Source organism: Botrytis porri, assembly GCF_014898465.1.
Source record: "Botrytis porri strain MUCL 3234 chromosome Unknown BPOR_013, whole genome shotgun sequence".
NCBI classification, from domain to species: domain Eukaryota; kingdom Fungi; phylum Ascomycota; class Leotiomycetes; order Helotiales; family Sclerotiniaceae; genus Botrytis; species Botrytis porri.
Genome location: NW_024066087.1, coordinates 715,772 through 736,776, shown reverse-complemented (window position 1 = coordinate 736,776; position 21,005 = coordinate 715,772). Strand labels below are relative to the sequence as shown.

General features: G+C 42.8%; 7 protein-coding genes across 7 annotated transcripts; 5 read left to right on the top strand and 2 right to left on the bottom strand.

Moving 5' to 3' along the window:
- Positions 1-398: 398 nt before the first annotated feature.
- EAF01_009134 (uncharacterized protein) lies at positions 399-911 on the top strand (the record flags this gene model as incomplete). Its single annotated transcript, XM_038917390.1, has 1 exon — positions 399-911. One exon carries the CDS (start codon positions 399-401, stop codon positions 909-911), a length of 513 nt encoding a protein of 170 aa, XP_038766995.1.
- Positions 912-2,478: 1,567 nt separating this feature from the next.
- Positions 2,479-4,504, bottom strand: EAF01_009133 (uncharacterized protein; the record flags this gene model as incomplete). The annotated part of the gene is made up of 3 exons (XM_038917389.1): positions 2,479-3,186; positions 3,283-4,235; positions 4,300-4,504. 3 exons carry the CDS (start codon positions 4,502-4,504, stop codon positions 2,479-2,481), a joined length of 1,866 nt encoding a protein of 621 aa, XP_038766994.1.
- A 2,321-nt stretch (positions 4,505-6,825) lies between these two features.
- Positions 6,826-7,590, top strand: EAF01_009132 (uncharacterized protein; the record flags this gene model as incomplete). Its single annotated transcript, XM_038917388.1, has 1 exon — positions 6,826-7,590. The coding sequence occupies one exon, from the start codon at positions 6,826-6,828 to the stop codon at positions 7,588-7,590; it is 765 nt and encodes a 254-aa protein (XP_038766993.1).
- Positions 7,591-8,721: 1,131 nt separating this feature from the next.
- Positions 8,722-11,742, top strand: EAF01_009131 (uncharacterized protein; the record flags this gene model as incomplete). The annotated part of the gene is made up of 9 exons (XM_038917387.1): positions 8,722-8,873; positions 8,932-8,956; positions 9,012-9,029; positions 9,084-9,116; positions 9,306-9,412; positions 9,487-10,186; positions 10,248-10,927; positions 10,983-11,666; positions 11,718-11,742. 9 exons carry the CDS (start codon positions 8,722-8,724, stop codon positions 11,740-11,742), a joined length of 2,424 nt encoding a protein of 807 aa, XP_038766992.1.
- Positions 11,743-14,100: 2,358 nt separating this feature from the next.
- EAF01_009130 (uncharacterized protein) lies at positions 14,101-15,000 on the top strand (the record flags this gene model as incomplete). The annotated part of the gene is made up of 3 exons (XM_038917386.1): positions 14,101-14,473; positions 14,543-14,649; positions 14,761-15,000. 3 exons carry the CDS (start codon positions 14,101-14,103, stop codon positions 14,998-15,000), a joined length of 720 nt encoding a protein of 239 aa, XP_038766991.1.
- A 2,747-nt stretch (positions 15,001-17,747) lies between these two features.
- On the bottom strand, positions 17,748-19,091 carry EAF01_009129 (uncharacterized protein). The gene is made up of 2 exons (XM_038917385.1): positions 18,881-19,091; positions 17,748-18,814 (listed from the first exon to the last, which is right to left on the bottom strand). The coding sequence occupies exons 1-2, from the start codon at positions 18,986-18,988 to the stop codon at positions 18,224-18,226; spliced, it is 699 nt and encodes a 232-aa protein (XP_038766990.1). The 5' UTR covers positions 18,989-19,091; the 3' UTR covers positions 17,748-18,223.
- A 390-nt stretch (positions 19,092-19,481) lies between these two features.
- Positions 19,482-20,831, top strand: EAF01_009128 (uncharacterized protein). Its single transcript, XM_038917384.1, has 2 exons — positions 19,482-19,718; positions 19,780-20,831. The coding sequence occupies exons 1-2, from the start codon at positions 19,586-19,588 to the stop codon at positions 20,727-20,729; spliced, it is 1,083 nt and encodes a 360-aa protein (XP_038766989.1). The 5' UTR covers positions 19,482-19,585; the 3' UTR covers positions 20,730-20,831.
- The last annotated feature ends 174 nt before the right edge of the window (positions 20,832-21,005 follow it).

The window sequence follows — 21,005 nt, the reverse complement described above, 5'->3', positions numbered from 1 at the left end:
CAAATGGTCATCTGGATCATGTGACAGTGTCACATTGGTTAAGCGTGCTAAGCTCAAGTGCGCTAATCTAGTGCTCCTTCAACTGGTATCATGGTATTCAAGTACAACTTTTCCACCATTCATCTATCTACGACATATACCAGTCTGAGGCCACAACATTGACGAATCATTAGAAGTAGCCATACACATTCAGTGAACAAACACCTGTTATTCGTTTCTAGCTAGGACAAGTTCACCTCCAACATCGGCACTTCAAGGCTGTACTTTCTCCAACTCATTCGACAATTTTAACGTTACTCTGATAATATTCACAAGAGAGATATCTCAGTAACCTCCTAGCGATCCATAAAAAGTCAGCCACAATATTGTGAACACTGTTGCGACAAGAGAGTGGCAATATGTGTACTACTTATTTCTCTACCTACAGCAACTGCGATCACCGTCCTTTCAGGCGCACGAGATGTCCCCTCTATAACCAAAATCCTCGAGCTTGTACTCGCAAAGTCGAAGTTCTTACAGATGAAGGCCTCCTCTGTCCAAAGTGTTTCGATGAAGTCGTCTGGGTTCGATCCAAGGGTGAATGGGATATCGTAGAAACACCAGATGGTGATCTTGCGCAAGATGATTGGGTAGAGGTTGTGCGAGTGGGATATGATTGGAGAGAGGAAAGTGAAAAGAAAAATGCAAAGCCTCGTGTCAAGCGAGATAAAGCACTTGGTCCCTTTGAATTCAACGGTACCAAGCCAAAATTCAAGGCAACAACCGAGAAATCGAATCCGCAATGGGAAGAGACTCTACGAGAGCATGCGCCCCCTCTGGCGGCGCGCTCAGATGAAGTAAAGCCAGACTCCCAAAAGCTATCCAATAGTACACAAGGTTTACCCAAGTTTTCAAAATGGTCCAACGAATAAATTATTATAACGAGGGCCCGTGGTGGCTCTAGAATCACCTTGTGCCTGACTCATAAATCCAGATCGACTCGATGGACTGTATGTTGCCTTGGGTTCGATGGTTTATAAACAGATACCGATGGACTTCACATTGACGATACGCCACGAACAAAACTGAGAATCACGAAGTATGTTTCGTATGGTTTACCAGAAATAGCGAATGGGCATTGTGACTACATACTCGAAGGGAGAAAAGTCATAAAACACCCTTTGCATCAAGTTCCGATTAGAGAACTCGAGCTCTGGTACCTCTTCAGCAGCCATTCAGACCTTCGAAACCCCGATATAACACTTCTCGTCGATGATATCTTCCACCCACTTCAACTTTACCATTTGTTACACAAGCAATACCATCCGAACATGAAACAATCATGCGATTTGGGCCTTAAAAACTACTTTGAAGCTTACAAAAAGCTATTCACTGCAATAGTCAGACTATGATAGGGCTTACGGTCACCTCATTTCAAATCAAATATGCGAATTTATCTTTGGCGGATATATGGAAATTTTACTCTCATCTGAATAAAAGCGTTGAGAAAAACTTGCATCCGTGCGACTCTTCTTCCTTGGGTTGATGGCAAATATTCATCCACACTGAGGCACAATTGTTGTCACCCTGGCTTGTTAGACTTATGTCAGGAGCTGCTCGTAGACTATTCTTAATACCGTGTGAGGTTATCCAGTTCGTTCTCATACAAGTAAAGCAAGTTATTAAGTCGGTGGTTACTGATACATCTTTGCTGATTGCAGCTATTCTGTAGGCTTCGATTTCCCCGGTGAATTTCAAGCGATCTTTTACCTCTTATCGAGCCCGGTAATGAGGATGTGTCAGGAGAACTATAATGTTTCTAAAGGTGCGAAGTGTAGAGGTTATGAGTTCCCAGGATCAATATTCATAGATAGTTTGTGACGCAAAACCTCCGAAATGAACTTTGGGGGCAATTGTTAATCTGGACTTGAATCGACGCACAATTTTAAATTTTCAAGTAGAAGCAACTGAAGGGTCTTGATAATTGAATATCTCGCATGACAATGATAGGACGGTTGGAACTAGCATCGAGATCCATGTTCTCAAGGAAGATTTTATCTTGGATACATACATATTTAGCGTTGATTACAAGATACTGTCTCTCGCATCAGTCCGAGAGTTGGTTATATGTATATTAAAGAATATTCAAATCATATTCTTGGTAAATAACCAATGCGCTGTGTACAGGGTGCCTGGTATTGTGGAAAGATCTCACGTATTCAAAAGTAATTGTGATTTTGCATGTTATACTCTGCATAAATATAATTGATTATCTATCTGATTATTCTGTTATGTAACTTCTCGATAAAAGAAATTATAATATATATATATGAACCACTCTAGATTACTTACTTCCATACATCCATACTCATCCTCTTCCACTCTATCTTATTCCATCCTCTTTCATTCCCTCTTATCCCCTCTCATCTGCTCCCTTCTAATCCCCTCCTCTCTAATCCCCTCCCCTCCCACCCCATCATCTCATATACACCCCCCAGTTCACAAAATCCACCCTGCAACCCCCAGCACCACCCCAATTATTATTCCATCCCTCGAACCTCCATACCACAAACCCCCACCCCCAGTAAAAATAGGCAGCGCCGTTCCCGATCCATTTTGAATCGTGAGATTGTATACTGCAGATGATGATGATGATGTGGTGGAGCTGGAGAGGGTTGTGAGGATTATGGGGTGGAGTGTTATGGGGGGAGGAGTGGTTTGAGTTTGGGATGAGAGGAGGGGGGAGGGTGTGGTTTGGGGTGGGGACGGGGTAAGTGGATCTGTGTTGGATGGGTTTGTTTGTGTTGTGCTCGTTGAATTTTCTGTACTGCGGATACTGGGAAAGCTGGGTACAGTTGCGGCCTCTGGAGTAGTGAGTACAGAGGGTGGAGTGGTAGCTTGGGTGATTGAGGGAATGCTAATCGAGGCGGAGAATAGGGGGGTAGATTGAATAGATTGAATAGGCTCCGAATTCGCAAGACTCGAAATTCGAGAAATCTCGGAGACACGAGAGCTTTGAGTGGTTTGAACTATACTTGTTGCTGTTGTGGATATACCAGTGAGGGAAATCGTTGTGACTGCAAGTGTGGAGGTCGATGCCAGAGTCGCCGAGATGGAGACAGAAAAGAGGGATTCAGAGGCGGTGCTGAAAATTGCAGTAGTCTGTATCAAGGTGGTCTTTTCGATGTTGGATGTGTATGTCTTGGTCTGTAGGTGAGTTAGTCATTTTCGAGCAGACAATAATATATGGAGAAGCTGAAAGTAGGACAATTTTTTTTGGAATGGTGATTAAATCATACATACCTCATGATTCCGAGTATTTTTACTAGACGACACATATATGATAGTTGTAGAAGTTACCAATGCACAAATAGTTTGTGTAGAGGTATGTTCCAATGTAGAGTTGGATTCATGGCCAGAGTTAGAGTTAGAGCTAGATCCGTGTCCATGTCCATGTCCATATTCATTGCTTTCTTTAGACCCAGATTCATATCCTGATGAATCTTTAGTTCCTTTTGATTCGTGTCCAGAAGATAAAGACTCTGAGCCTGAGTTGCCTATCGAGTTGGAGTCAGTTGCTGAGTGTTTCGAACTAGAGCCCTTTCCTGAGCTAGAATTAGACGAGGATTGTGAGTCATAGCTTTTTTGGGGTCCAGCTTCAAAAGACGAAGAAGATAAAGATTTTGATCCATGGTTATGTTTCGAACCAGAATTTTGGAACGTCGACTTTGAGCCGGATGTGCTATTAGACGCGGAAGACCTTTTGGAACCCAGGCTCATAAGCTTAGACAAGCCGGAGATATCTGTAGACCGTCTATCAAGATAAAAGGACAAAGGTGCCGAAGTGCCGGTTGATTCCAATCCAGTTGAGCTTTTCGTCTTAATAGTAGCCCGGTTCGTAGCGCCCACATACAGATTTGTGGTCTTTGTGACTACAGGGCTGCAAGCTGGCAAACCAGTTTCCAGTACCACAGAATTCGAAGCTGCTTTACTCTTTGACTTTACCGTTTTCGTTTCTGTTGAATTGGATTTTTCGTACCCTTCATTATTGCCACTGTCTGATGATTTTTTAAAGCTATTGACTCTTCTGCGAAGCTCGCTGCCCGGCTGAGAAGATTGCAGGCCAACTATGAAAAAGCTACCAGATACTGTTTTAAAATCCTTAGAATCGACCATGAGTATACAGAAATATGACTCCGCTGTATTTAGGGTGCCGCGTGGAACCCATTGGTACATTCCATCATTTAGAATTTGAGCTATACATCCAATTAGTGCTGACTCCCAAGAGTATACACAATGAAAAGATTTTGGTAAACATACTCTCAATAGCAGATATAGAAGCGCTAGTATCCTGCACCCCTGCTGGAACAAGAAACAAAGAGACTGGGCCAGTGACTAGATCGGTAGACCAGGATATCCGAGTTGGAAGGCCGATGAAAATTTGACTCGTTGGCTGAGGGAATATGAAATCAGCCTTCACAAAGTTTGAGGCAAGAAAGACGATAGAAACGACTGAAAATTGCATTTTGTTGAAAATGATTTTATGTTACAAAAGTTCCGGGAGTGAGCGCGTTCTTGGATAATTAAACAATAAGTATGGATAGAATTATCAACGAAAGAACACATAAAGTAAAGAGTTAACAGCAACAAAAGCGAGTTACGCCACAGCTGAAAGAATGTAAGTGAGAATAAGGGTGAGAAAACAGTTTTTGACAATTGCAATTACCTATATATCATTCTGAAGAACGGCGGCGGTACGTTCGAAACTTAGAGCTCCTGAGAATCATATATGTGATAAGAGCCAGTATTGGAGGATGAGATCTGTGAAAAATGAATGGAACAATCCTTCAGGGGTCTGGAGTGTACTAAACGCGGGGTCGTTTGACAGGCTTACCTGCTTTCCAAAAGATTATGAAAATTAACTTACATTTCAATAAGTACAGTTGCCTCGACCTACCAGCGATTTCATTTCGAAACAATAAAGTATAGTAAAAAGAAAAGAAAAGAAACTGTAGAGATTTGACTCGGTTTTGAGTAAGTTGCTGCCAATATTGCAACAGAGAATGGTATTTAATCAAGTCTGATTGGGGCTATTGCTGTGTCACACACAAAACATGACCGGAACGTCCAGAACGTCTAGCAAAGGGGTAGGAATGGATGAAGTACATTACATCCACACTAAAGAATAATGATTTGCATCAGATCAAAACTGAATGAAAAATGGGACGGAAAATCAAACGATGTGTTGTGCCTCCTTGCAAGGTGGATTTCTCATCCTTGGCCTATCTCACATCTGAAACCCGAAAGAGAAGATCTCATAACTATGCCAGGATTCATCCCATCATCTTGAGACCCATGAGCTTGATTCCAACTTTAATTTCCCGGTGATAATAGACATTTCAGGATACGTAGGTTGTAGGTAGCCAGCGTCGTGGCGATGACATCACAATCTGTGGTTGCACTATTTTTCATTAGATTGATGAAACCGAAATATATATATATATATATATATATATATCAACATTGCAACCTATTTTCTTAAGTCTTGATCCTGTCTTCTCGACTGCCCCAGTGCAAATATGTCGTGAATGAAAAAGATGATTTGATTTGGTAGGATGGTGCAAAAAGTTGATATTTAGAACGGATTTTTCTTGAGGTTTCAAAGTGATATCATCAAACACTTTGGGAAAAATTGCTGCCATTTTCTGAATCATAGAAGATACAACTTCGCACCTCTGAGCTATCGATGGATTCGTGATATATATCATAACTCCATCAACGTGTAGAATAACGCCTCAGAAGCGCGTCTAGGCTGGAGAATTAGCTCGAGCTCAATCACCCAGAAAGTAGGTAGCGAAAAGATTTCATTGCCTCCGCGTGGAATAAAAGAAACTTCTTTGTTTGTCTGGATGTAGATTTCGAACAGTTATTTTGTATGTGGTCAGCACTAGATGTGCTGCGATATTGTGCATATAGCAAAGAAAACAATGCAAAGTCTGAATAAACAGTACAAAATAAGTCAAAAACTGGAATCATAACATAATAGAATTGAGCACGTGGGGATCACTCGTATCTTTATACTTGGATGTGAGTAACAAAATCCGAATGCGTTCCTTTTCCAGTCCAGATTTCATTCACGAGATGACTCGTTATGCCAGTTGTGATCACGTTCACCACAGGCAGCCTCCCCTAAGCAGGATCCTGAGAATTGCCATTCGAATCACAGAGGCTGGCTGCATTCTGTAGCGATCTGCAAAACCTAGTCTCTTCGATGTCGGCAAACCAAGTCATCAGTGTTAGAAGGTTAAAAATCAAGTCTACCATGAAGGAAGATGGTATAAGTCGTGGTTGTTGTGATAAATGGGTAGCAGGTAACATTTGAAAGCAAGTTCATCTGGAAACTCAAATCAAGGAGGATGCTGAGGTTAGCCGTGACCTCGGTCGGGATTTACCGACGCTATAATGCAGGTATACTCTGGCGGCAATCATTCACGACTTAAAACCTCAACCATGAAAATGCTTCATATCAACCTTGAGTCTCTCATGTTCCGTTTCTCTAAATGACAGACTAGGTCACCAGGGGGGAAGCTTCGTCTCATCACGAACGACGGTAATGATCACTTATCACGATACTGCTGGGAGCGACCTACCTTGGTCGCAATTACTGAATCAGATTCGATCATGATTTAGTCTCGTGAACTTTGTTTTTCGGTCTATCAACATGAGGACATGATGGGACATGATGGGACATCGGAATGCATATATATTCCCTCATGTCTCTGTTTCCCTGATTCCCCTTCAATTCATCAATCTCCCAGTAAGTCCTTTATTTAATCATCTTTGAATATGTCCGCAGAAAATACCCCTCTCTTATCTGAGCTGGCTCCTTCGCATCACCGCCATGCATCCACCTCATCCTCGACATCGTTCTTTCCACCTGCCCTCCAGAAATTTCGTCTCGCAGTCGGTATCAATGTCCCTGTAACCTCACCTGCCAATTCTCCACCTTCTGATTTCGAAAGTCTACGTGGAAATGCCTACGGTATTTACAAGTCTGTTCTTATTCAACAACGCAACTTCTCCTTGCAATATCATTTTATGGAAGGCGTATACTATATCTCTATACTCTCGCAGCTCTTCATCGGTGGCGTCCTCGCTTCATTTGGCCAACTATCCCAAATGTATCCGCAGGCAGTCCCTATATTGGGAGTTGCCAACACATGTTTAGCTGGGGTTCTAGGACTCCTGAAGAGTCAAGGATTGCCCGATCGATTACGCAAAGACGAATTTGAGATGCGAAAAGTCCAAGACTTTATCGAGGAATGCGATGCCAGGCTCGCAATTGGATGGGGAGAGACAATCAGTGAATCGGAGGTGGATGGTCTGATTAAGGAAGTTTTTGATCATTATAGTGTTGCGAGGGACACCACGGAGATGAACAGACCAACCAACTACACATATCAGTCTGACGGAGATAACACTGGAAACGGAGGAGCGATGAACCTACAGCGCAAAGTGCGTTCTGAGTCGGCAAATCGTAGGAGTTCGATCGGAGGCAGACAGAGTAATATTTCGGTCGGTGGGAATGGGAAATCTTTGCAGATATATTAGTGCGCTCTACGTCTTTGGCCCACGCTTTCATTTTCTCGCTACCCCCAAATTCTTTCTCTCTGGAGGAGTTTCAATACCCGACAGATTATCAAGATAACCAGTAAATATCAATTAATTCAAATTACCCGTTCAGACTTCGTGAGATCTTGTTCTAGAATTTTGCAACCTGCAAGTGAACTTGATGACCATTGCTATTGATCCGCGAACCACAAACAGGACAGGACCATTTCACACCCAATTTGGGCTGTTCGAGTTGCATGTAAGATGTGAGGAAGTATTGCTGTTACAAGACTGAAATGAGGCTGGTGTCACGCCTGCACGAGCCAGGACAAGATATCCGCAAATTGATCGCAGAGAAGGCAAAAAATGCTAATGAGAGCTATTTGGTGATCACAAATATTCAGTACAGGCGGTTTACATCAATCAGATTGCACACCCATGGGCCATCTAATCTGTGTTGCAATCTCGCCCGAATGATTGTTCTAGACTTGTAAACATCTGAAGCCTAAGATTGGACTGCTTGAACAGCTGATGGAATAACCCAACTATATGAGGAGCTTTTAGTCGTTGAAAGCTAGAGCTCCTATTGTTACTACGATCTAATAACTGCGAGTAGTATGAACATTATAAGGTTAAAGTTTACTCGCACGGAATACCAACATTGGAAACTCGACCAACTAAACCTCATACAGAGCAGTCAAGATATGGTCAACAAGAACAATCCGACGTGCTCTTATCCATAGGGCAACCAAAACAATCTCCATGACTACATCTTAGAGCCTCGGTGCCATGCGATATCTCATACTGCCATCCGTATATTGTTCAGGCTTGTGAACTTTGAAGGGGTAAAGGGGCTGAGGGGTAGATCTGTGCCGCATTATTCCTGCACTCCATTCCATGAATTTCAGGGACATGCATGAAGCTTATTAGCTCTTCTTATTCCCACACCCCACACTAAAAACCACCACCCCACCTAGAAACGAGCATCTGGTGCATCAGAAATTATTAATGTCGGAAATCCCCATATTTTGGGGAGAGCCCAATAATAGTCTCATTCATCATGATTATGACTACATATCATGAGAATTTCAATCTCTCAACCCTTTATCCTCGATAACGATCTCTTCAACGATGAATCCCTCGACTGGTCTTCAGTTTGCGCCTGAACACCAACAGCATCATTCTGAAGAGGAATCCTTGGGAAATCATGATGCTTCAAATGATAAGGCAGAAGATATGCCAACGAAGTCTACTTCATCACCATGTCGTCGAACTTTCCGCAGGTAGGGCTCCATCAATAGAGTTTCCTTCCTATCTATAGTTTACTAAAAAGAGATGAAGACCTCGGGCAGGTAGGGCATGCGGGGTAAGCACCATCAATACTTTAGATGGCGGTCAATACTAATGGCATTGTTGAACAGATGTGCCATTCGAGAAGAGTATGAGATCCCCCTTTGGATCTTACTTCCATGTATATCATTGACCCAAACTAGGTGCGATGCGACGCAGGATCTCACGGAATCCCAGTGAGTATAAATAATTCACCGATTTCTTTGCTTTGAATGCCTACTTCAATGCCCCGATTCCACCCTCACTTATTGTGTCTCGCCTCATGTACTCTTTTCGCTTCCCTATGCAGTATTGATACCTGATTTCCCCTCGTTTCTCCCTGGATTCTGTTCTTGAGAGGCAATACTAACTTCACGATTTTGTAGTGTACAAATTGTGAGGCATTCTTCTTGGACTGCAATATACCCCCGCGAAAGAAGAACGTGAGCAGGGGAAGGACGTCCGCCGGAAGAAGAAAGTCCGCCATTTCATTGTCAGTAATCAGACCAAGATCTTTTTGCAATTCGTCCCTCAATCTTTTGCTTTTGTAATCTTACACGAATATAGAGCCAAGCAGTGCGAACATTCCAATGATAACGGTGATGGAGAAGAGGAAAAGAGTGGCGATGCTGGGCTTCCTCAGCCAGTCGCGTCAAATCACGATGATTTTGCATCTCTGATTCTCCAAGCTGGTCACCATATCAAGCAGCAACCTGATAGTACCAAACAATATGTGAAATTAATAAGTCCACCAGTTTCTTCATCGGCAATTGAAAATCCTGGAAAAGTAGCATACTTACAAGAAAAATCATCATTGGCAATGCTCATGAGGGACTATTATGGCACATCGGACGCTGTGCACTATCCTCTACCGGAGGACGCTGCAAATCAACGCATGGCTACCAAAATGAATCCCGAAGAGATGGATATCCTTGCAAAGCGAGGTGCACTACAACTACCTCCTCGAGATTTGTGTGAGGAGTTGATCGATGCATATTTTAAATGGGTAGCTCCGGTCATTCCAATTATTAATAAATCGTGGTTCATGCAACGTTGGCACGACCTCGATAATCAGCCTCCCTTACTTCTAATGCAAGCAATCTTGTTGGCTGGATCCAGAGTTTGCACTACATCCATGCTGCTGGATGCAAATGGTTCCCCCATTCCAGCAGCAACAATATTTTATAAAAGAGCAAAAGCGCTCTACGATGCTGATTATGAAGAAGATCGGGTTGTTATAGTTCAGGCACTTATTCTTTTAGGATGGGTACGTTATTGGTTACCTTGGATTTGTGTCATTGAATAGAATACTAAATATTTGAAAATAGTACTGGGAAGAGCCAGGGGTGGTTACAAAAAATGTGTTTTATTGGAATGGACTAGCGACTACAATTGCTCAAGGATTTGGAATGCACCGAAATCCCAGTGGCTCTCGTCTCAGCCCTGCAGATAAAAGGCTCTGGAAAAGGATCTGGTGGACTTTGTACATCAGAGATCGGTCAGTAGCAACCGCTCTTGGACGCCCAGCACATATCAATTTGGAAGATTCCGATCTGGAAATGATCCGCGAAGAAGATTTTGTTGACGATCACACGGAGCCTGAGGATGAAATACAAGTGCAGTTCTTTCTCCAATATGTGAAAATATGCGAGATCATGGACGACATACTCTTCCAGCATTATTCTCTATACTCCAAGAAGCGTGGCAATAATTCTCTCATTTTACAACAGTGCGATCAAGCTTTAAATGAATGGCTTCAGAACTGTCCCAGACAGATTCGATGGAACCCTTCGAACAACAACTTCTGGGCCTCATATCTGCATTCCATATACCATACTACAAGATGCCTCTTGTATCGTGCCTACTTGCCATCAGTCAAATCGTCATCTGAACTTCACGAGAGGCTTAATATTTCACAACACCCTGCCTTTCAATCTGCAGGCGCAATTACTTCAGTCGCTGAAAATATGATTGCACGCAATGAATTGAGGCATGCTCCTCCATTTTTGTAAGAACAAATTTTGTATATTCCAGACATATTCTGGTTGCTGATGATTCTATAGGATATATTCTTTACTTTCTGCCCTTATCATGCATGTTTACGAACTACAGGTTTATCTAACGTCAACAAACGCAGATGCTCGTAAAAGAGTTTCGATTTGCATGTCTGCTCTGGACAAGCTCTCTGATGTATGGCTAGTTGCTAAAATGGTTAGAGGTCTTTTCGAAACGATTTTGAAGGCAGCAGGATTTGCAAATTATACCCTTGAGGGTACCAAACGTTTCAAGAAAATTGGTGAGCATACAGTGCCTGTATTTAGCTTCATTGAAGAGTCATTATCAGCATCACAATCAGCTAGAGAGGCCAAGGAAGACAGTCTTCCACTTACGCATTCTTTGCTAGCACACCAAAAAGCAACTCTAAATTTCGTGTCAGGGAAGGGTACAAGTATTCGAAATGAGGGTCGGACATCAATTGGTAACAATGACGGTGTTTCGCCAACGAGCATACCGTCCGCGCCACCAGCTGGACATCAATCCACTCCATCACTACATGGAGGTGAATATTTCGTCTCGGATGATTTGTGGCCTACTACCGCGATACCGAATCCAGCCCAAGAGACAGCTCAATATCAAGACCCTAATTTTCCTGGGACTATGAATTACATATCTCCAGATCAGATGGCATACTGGATACAGCCGGACTTTCAACAAATGATTCCTTCGACTCTAGATGTCGCAGACTGGTGAGTTTCAGCTGTTGGGTAGTTAGGGAGTGATTACTGACATCTGAGCAGGTTTGGTTATTTTGGCATGCGATGAAGTTCTTTCGAAGTATACTACTTCAATGTATTTTGATACTTCAAGATCTGAAATCTAGTGAAACTATTTTATGCCGCTTTTAACATGATTCTATAAATCTAGGCTTCTAGTAAGTCCAAATCTTTAGAAATATACGACTTGACTAGCATAGATAATCAGAAATTGATCCTGAATAGTCAACTTCAAATATCAAAAGAGAGGTCGTCATCTATCAGAAAATTGCGAAAGTATATTCGGTTAGCAGCCAATTGCGCAGTCAATTTTCACATCGAGCTACACAGGGGTAACCAAAACTGTATATAGTTGCGATTGGCTGGCTAAACACGTTTTATATCCTGTTTTACGGAACGTTTGTCCTTATTGGAGCGTATTCAGCCTTCACCCTCCAATATCTAGCACCTATCATTCTACTTGGTGGCACGGCAGCGACCAAATAGCTTCTTTTGGCTTTCCCCGGATTTGTGTAATGTATTCAGCATCTCGACCTATCATTGAGTCATGTTCAGCCTCCTCTAGCTTGACATTCGCAGATGGTTTCCCCATCTATATTTGAATTCTACCGATTAGAGTATATGCAATCTCATTACAAAATTCGCGACGTTTGACAGCGGCTGGAGAACAATGGTTAGAGGCGCTAAATTTTGTCTATGGATCGCGAAAGGCTGCACACATGATGGCGCAAATTCAGGTCACTATTTTCTGATGTCTAATCCCGAAGAAAGAGACGGCAGAGTTGCAGTGGGTTGCATGCCGAGCATTCAGAATTACGAATGATCAAATGTTAACTTTCTTGAGTGGGAGAATAAATCAGAACGACCGCGGAAAAAGTCTTGAGATCCCATGATCTGAATTCTACAGCTTGGTAGAATTAAAGCATGCCTCGGTCGATTGGGCTTTCGTTCAAGCAAACTGATTTTCGGAGTATTATGTCTAATGACAATCTGCGTCCAGCCTTATCATTCCAGTCTAGTCTATCAGATCCCGTATTGTGGGTAAAAGCCGCATGCGAGATGCTGCAACTTATATAAACCAATCATTTACATAATCACTCAAGTTGTTTTGCACCATCTGATATTCTACTTTGTTGTTCATTTGAAGTTTTTTACATGACAACAAATACCTCGGCATGACATTGCAGAGTGGTTAGACGTTTCATACTGTGCTCAGATTATTGCATAGTCATCATTGTATATGCTTCTTTTACTTCTATCATGGACACTATCGTTGAAGATGCGATTGGCTTAGGGATCATGTTTCAAGAAACAATTTACTCCACTGGCTTTCCGATTGAGAATTTTTGGAATCTAAACGATAGATCGTAGCTTAGATCAGACAAAATCCCATTTATATGAGATGGAAGGAGTAACGTTATTTTGGGAAACTACAATCTATGATCGCATTCCATCTTTGAACCTTACCAGTGGATCATGATCTACATGCAAGTGTCATGGCGTGGAGGCAGTCATAGGGGAAAATTGTGGGGAAACCTTGTCATAATGACATTGACTAATGTGAAAAAAACGTCTTCATTTTGGTTTTGTTTGCGAAATTCATCCTCCTCCTTAATGTTCTTCGTATTGTTTCTCTTTCCTCAAGTTTATGATGTATCTCTTGGAGAACAACAAGGCGCCGAGGTATTTTCATATCCATCAATGCAATCTCAATAAACCCCTTGGCTGACAGTTCAGATGACGATCGTAAAGAGGGGGGGGCAGTTTTTGTATTCATCTGGAATGATATTGGAAATCGAAGATTAGATGAGAATACCCCGCATTCTTGGCTTGCATCTACGAGGTGTAGACATAGAGCACTAACTCCCCGCATTGCAGATTCCAAGAACACCTCGGGGCGACATCAGGACAGTTACATCTCCATTTTGTGTATCTTCTCCTGCTAGAAGTCATATAAACATATTTTTAGCAGAAAACAAAGCAATATGGTGGAGTATTTGGTACCCACTTGGTACAACGGGAGAGTGTCTCTTCGCAGAAGGAATATTCAGCGGGAAGACCCGCTTTTTACCCCTTCATATATTCTAGACGAATACCTCGGGAATTTCAAGTCAGTAAGTGATGAGTTTGTTTTTCCTTCCTCGTTTAATCGCTAGCTTATGGTTATCGGTGCGATTTTTTGATGTAATGTGAGCTTAGTTGATGGGATGAGGCAGGCGAAACATACCAAGGAAGTGTAAATATATATGAGCCTTGAATATCCTCTGATTTTTGTATATCAGTTTCATCTCATCTCATCTCATCTCATCTCTTTTCTTCTGATTCTTCATCTCACAGACTCACTGTGACTTCTCTCCCAAACACACCCAGCTTCATTCACCTACTCGCCCACAACACACCACTCAAAATGCATTCACCACTCGTCCTACTTTCTCTCCTCTCAATCTTCTCCAATTCCCTCATCAATGCAAACCCTCTACCTCTTCCCATCCCCGAAACCTCTGCCGTAAACGCAACCGCAGCCTGCACCGACATCCGCATCATCACTGCGCGCGCATCCACTGAATTACCTGGCGAAGGTATCATCGGTTCTCTAGCTTCAGCCATCCAACTCGCTACTAGTAAATCCGTCACGCGAACTTCGGTTTCTTATCCGGCTCTGCTGGCACCCTATGCTCCCAGTGTCGCAAGTGGTGTTGCAGCTATGAAGGCGGATATTATTGCCGCGGTTGATGCCTGCCCGTCGCAAAAAATTGTTCTTTTGGGGTATTCTCAGGGTGGTGGGTTTCTTCGAATTATGAATTATATTGTTTATGTAATGCAATGCTAATTGTTTGGTAAATGTATAGCGGAATGTATCAGTGATACGCTTGGAGGTGGAGGCGGTGGAATCTTGGGAACGAAAACTCCGGCGATTGACTCGGCGTATGGTTCGCATGTTAAAGCGACTGTGATGGTATATACATTTCTCTTTTAGTCCCTCTCTCCCCCTTCTCCTTCTTGTCCTCCGTTCTCCTCCCACAATCCACACCCCTATCACATAACATCTAACAACCCCCACAAATAGATGGGCGATCCTCGCTACATGGTCAACCAACAATCCTTCCACGTAGGAACCTGTTTCCAAAACGGACTCTTTCCCCGCTCCAGCGATCAATCGCTCACAGCCTACTCGAGTATCGTGAAATCGTACTGCGATTTTGGGGATCCGTTTTGTTGCTCTGGGTTGGATACTTTGGCTCATTTGACGTATACGGCGAAGTATCAGTCGCTGGCTTTGGCGTTTGTTTTGAAGAAGATTGCTTAGAGAAGGGGGGGTTGAGGAGGGGGTGACTAGGGGATTGGGAGAAGTTGTGGGGGTGGGTAATAGGTAGAAGATAGGGGGTGAGAGTTATAGTGGAGGTACTGGGGTGAGATGAGGTGGGGTGGGGTGGAAGGAAGAAAATGGTGAAGTACCCAAAGAGTGGTCCGCTTTATGCTTCTCTTTATATATATTTTTTTCTCGTCTCTGTATCTACCTTTTTTTTCTATGATGATGGATTTGCAGTGGGGGGAGTAGCATTCAACATGCTAGTTATGGAAATCTTTCTTCCATCTTTAAAACTTCTGAATTTGATGTATGTGCGTGTGAAACGGAATCTCGTAGTGGTGATACTTCGCGAATCATGCACCTATCCACTGAGGTCTCATCTATTCACTTGTGATGTTCAGAGCTGGTATATCTCGAAGTTGGTCTATTAAAGCTTCAAGCTGGTAGAGACACAATTTCACTTTCAGAGGCAACAAAAATGAAAGCTATGAAACCTTAGCTTGAGTATTCAATTCTAGAATTTAACCTCGCAAATGTTTTTCCATTACTTTTCAAATGAAACTTGTCCTACAAGAAAGTTCTGTGTAGTATGGTGAGCGTTCCAAGATCTATGTCATATCATCATCCCAAAATTATGAATTTCCAAAACCATCCCAGATTTCTCCCAATGGAAAAGACATTCCAAGGAGAAAGGGCAAGATTGTGGTGAAGGACCTGCTCAATACATCACAATCTTCGATTTTTAAAATCTTAACCTAAACTCAGAAAATAAATGGTTTCCCATGGAAATGCGTTGACCGAAAAAAGACTAGGAGGATATGATGAAGGAGGACCACCCGAGTTGGGGTATCGATCCCAAGCCTCTATTCTTGAGTTTTTCTCAGCTACTGTCCCTCAAAATGGCCAAACACCCATATGATATGCCCTTTAAAAAAAGAGTCGAGCATTGAAGATGGAAAACAAAAGGAATCTACAAGTAAGCAACAGGATGAATTCAGTCGCGACGAGTAGTCTATCACAACATCCCTTCAATTCCACTCCGTACCCAATTTCTTACACGGCTCGCTGTAAAGAGAGCCATTCCTTACAATAAACAAAGGTGTTCCTCTCTCCCGATCCACAACCACCGTATCCGACCAGTCGGGGGCCGAGCCCAAGAATCTCTCTTCCACGCTTGAATACTCACTCTTTTCCCTGCCGATTTGTCGTGCAGAACCTTTCACATGCCGAACATTTTTGAATTCGATGAAGCGCCAGGCCTTGCTGCCTTTGTAACTGCAGCGTACCTCGAGTCGAACGGTGCCGATACCAATGGCTTCTTCGCTGGCGGCGTTGAACCAATCGTCGGGAGAGATGGGCTTGTAGGAGAGGAAATCGGATTGCATGGGGGTGGAATAGAAGCGTTTGGGGGGAATGAATGCCCAGTGTGTGAGAGGGTCTGGTATCAAGGGTTTACTGGGTTTGCTTTCCATGATGAAGATGCTTGGGATTTGACGGATAGAGTTCTTAGTGGATTTTGTGGGTGACAATATCTCGAAACAGAGTCTTATTAAAGCACAAAACCGGTAGTGAGAAGTTTCTTGATGCGTTCAACTATGTTGATTGAGATTTGACACCCTTTAAAGAAATAAGCCAAGCGTCAAAACATACAACTTAAAAGAAGAAGAAGAATTGCTTTACCGCTTGATCGAAATTTGACAGAATAATTCTGAGTGAGACGTTCAGAGGTAGTGATCAAAAGAGATAAAAACAAGGACTAGACCGTGACGTTGTGCTGTGTCGGAGGGATGGAAGAAGAGGAAGGGGGAGGGCAGGAGAAAGACTGCTTTAAATGGTAGAAATTTTCTAGCTTCTCAATTCAATGGCTAGTGAATGATTTGGAAAATAGAAGATGAGAAGAAACTTGCAAGATGAGGCGTAATTGCTAGATGCCTAGGTATTAAGCCCCAAAATAGATATTTTCATTCGTTGTAATTTACATTATCAAAGTTTTCTTGAACTAGCTACCGAGCAATATTCCGAGTAGCTAGTCTAACTTCTCACTCAAGATAAATGCAGGTGACCTTAGTTCGTCTTAATCAATCTTGGATTCAAGTGAATATCCATATAATGACAGCATTAGCAGGCAGAAGAGCAGGCATGTCAATATACGACAAGAAACACCAATGGTAGAATTTCTTCAACGTTCTCCCGCATGCACTGAGTTTTGAAAAACTGTACAATTCCCCATCTCAATGTAGCACCGAGGAAAGATCAGATGTCAGTCTTCATTCTCTATTCTCTGGTTTCAGCCTCTAGGCTACTTCAAGCAGAAATTCGAGGATTGTCGGATAGCCGAGTTCCATATTGAATCCTCCGGAGTATGAGGCATCATACAAGCTTCGTATATCTCGTGCTCGATGCAGGAAATAATGATATGGATGGAATTAATCGATACGTATTCTACAGCTGTTTCCTGGTTCTGAAACATCTTTACAGGCGCTGTGAATATATGAGCATGAAAATGGATGTTCATTAAGGAGTGACTTGCCAAGAGCTTCAACATTGTAGAACACGCTATTGCAAGTTTCTTTCCTTTCCCTAGCTTTCTATGCAACTCTTAATTCCAATATCAATACTATGGGCATTCGTTTACTTTGCCGACTACTGGATTCTATACACATACAATGTATTCTAAACCCTTCGATCAAAGCAACAAATCTCAGGGACTACAAGAGTTCAATGAGAAAACCCTGTTTTGTGCACATCTTGGATGAGAGATGCGAAAGAACTGATCAATAAATTAAAGACTCGAGTAAGCTTAAGTTTAATTACAAATAAGCATGGCGTAGAAAGTATTAGAGCTTTGCCCAAATTGTAAGATTGGATGAAATTGAAAGATCAAGGAGAATGTGTGACATCGAGTTTCTATTTAACAGCAACTAAGCGGTATATCTACTGATGGGCGTGCTCTCGTCAACATCTGATGAACCCAAAAGCATTCTTCTCAGACCTGATAATGAGTTATTGATGGAATATTGAATATTCATTATCCTTTAGTCGAATGCCATCATTTGAAACAACCGCAGGGAGGTAGAAACCTAAATAAAGCTCGACTTCTCTGATGAGCCAGTGGCTTCAACGATGAATTCGCCCTCGCACTTCGTGACAGAATTCAAATATCTCCTTCCTTGGAAAGTCATACAAATCAACTCTCTGGATTTCATTCCTAATCGCCACCTCAATGTACACCATTCAATAACGTTTCACCCGCAGCACCATTCCCCCTCTCCCCATCATCCTCCAAAATCCAATCCCTCACCGCCCCTTTCCAATCACTAACTCTCCCATCTCCCACCTTCACACTAACAACCCTAACCTCCTCCCCTTCCACAAACACTCTCCCCCCATCTCCCTCTCCAGCCGTAACTCCCTCCTCCCCAAGAAACACACAATTCTCCAAATGTCTCTCCCTCAACCATTTTTCTTCCTCTCCTCCTCTCTCAACTATCCTCGCTTCTCCATTAATCGTCGCGCTAATACTACTAATCGCACTCGTATTCAACCCAATCAACATTTCCGCCAAACTGCTTCTTCCCCCCGCATTCCGCGGCGGACTCGTAGCTCTGTTTCCTGTAGGCGGCCGATGCGATACCCAATCGTGGACTAGTAATGAGACTTGTGGATTTTCGAGAAGATTGTGGGTTTTTTTCGAAGAGGGATTTGTTGTCATTATGATGGTGGGAAAGGGAGACCAAGGGGTGCTGGGCAGATAGGTATAGTTCATGAGAGAGACGTGAGGACGGAGAGATGTGCATGTTGCGAGATGAAGCTATGGATTATATAGTATCAGTATGTGCTTCTGAAGAAGATGTAAGTGAGAAAGGTACAGACGTACAAATCTAGCATTTTCTAAACATTGAACTACTTCCGATGGTAAGGTCCTTGAGACTTGAAGATTGGTGGCGCCAGCTGAGGCTTCGTAATTCAAAGGAGCTTCTGTCATGATTTCGTTGTGTCAATGTTATTTTGGAGATGTAAGTTGAAGTTAAATAATTGTGAGAATTTCAAGAAAAGTCGAAACTGACGAGTACCGATGGGAGAGAAGCTTGAAATGAAAGAGGAGATCGGACATGGCGGGGGCATTTACCTGATCTGATCTTATTGATGATGTCTGATTATGTAATTAATCTTCGATAAGCTCTACGATAAGTTAATCTTCATCTCCAACTGATTGCAACATTTACTAATTACAGTAATGTCGAAAGCAATGGAATTTTACAACTTCATTCACGTATTCCCAAGCTCATGAAACGGTTAGAGGAAGTATTCTCTATTGTTGCCATAGCTATGTGTACCTTTATCAATGTAGGTACAGAGTAGAAAGGATAAGATATGAGCTTACTTCCAGCCAATTTGGAAAAGCTCTTAACCTTATCTAATCTCCTCTACAACATTTCTTTCTTTCTTGTCAAAACTTCACGTTGCTCTTTTCTTTTGCATTGAAACGCCTGATTGCAGGATACACTGTCGCGTTCATTTTCTCTAATGCTCCTCTCCATTTTCATACAAATCTCCTTTCTTTCCTCATGATTATCAAACCATGATTCCTCTACCCCCTCCCTCAGTCCGGAGCAATTTCATCCGCCACATTCATCTCAGCGGCGTCACCCCCTTTCACATTGCTCAAACTATTCAATCTACCCTCGTATCCAGATTGCTCGAATATAAGAAGGGTATGCCTACTCGGACATCACATTCCTCCTCCTATTCAACCATAATACTAATCCAGCGCAGAAACCTCAGCACATCAACACCCCGACCCCAAACCACCCGCCCCAATCCCCACAGTCCTCACATTCCAACCCACCCCCGTCTACACCATCGGACGGCGCGAGCTACAAACCCCTCTCTCAGATGCCCTCCTCAAATCTCTTCGCGAGCCCTTAATTCCCCGTTCAACCACCCATCTCCCCACCATCCGCCCACCATTCACCCCCTCCCACAAAAACGAACAAATACCCGACGTAGTGCAAACCCCGCGCGGCGGACTTATCACATTCCACGGTCCAGGCCAACTAGTCATCTATCCCATCATCGACCTACTCACCTTCCGCAACTTCGGCGCAAAATGCTACGTCAACCTCCTCGAAGAATCCACCATCCGACTTCTCCACAAATTGGGCCTCACGATCCTAGGAAGAACAGACAATCCAGGAGTCTGGTTGAACGAGCACGAAAAAATCGCAAGTCTCGGTGTCCACCTACGGAGAAACGTGAGTAGTTACGGCGTAGGACTCAACATGATCATGGAACGAGGCTGGTGGGATCGCATCACGGCCTGCGGGCTGGAAGGGAAAAAAATCGTAGGAATCGATGAACAAATATTCGATTTAGAAAAAAGGGGTTTCGCAAACCAGCAAGATAACTGGAGCTCCTCATATAAAGCTTTGCTACGAAATGGAGCCGCGGTGGCCCGAACATGGGTCGACGAATTTGCCGGCGAACTAGGACGTCTGGACCGCGGGGAGAAATACAAGGAGAGTAGATCCGAGAGTGAAAATGATGTCATATCTACACTGGATGAAAGTAGTAAGTCTGAAAATGTAAATGCGACGCATTGGACGGGATGGGAAGATATGCCCGAATCGGTGAAGGAATTGATTCCGCTTGATATACGCGGAGGAAATGAATTGAATGTTAGTACGGGCGGTGGATATGTGGAATATCGTCCGTGGAGGGAGTAGGAAAAACTATAAATAACTACTATACATGAGTTTTCCTTTTGCTTGTAAGATGTTTACGAGGAAAACAATTAGGGTGTAGTAGATGAAAATGAGTCAAAATGAAAAATAGTTGAATACCTAAAATCTTTATAGGACAGTAGTATTGTTTTAAGTATCTATAAGATTAAAAGGAAAGCAAGCGAGAACTTAAGTAGATGTATATCATATATATCTATCTATCTATTATCTATTTATCTATCTCCCTGAGTACTTAAAACGTGAATAGAATAAATAAAA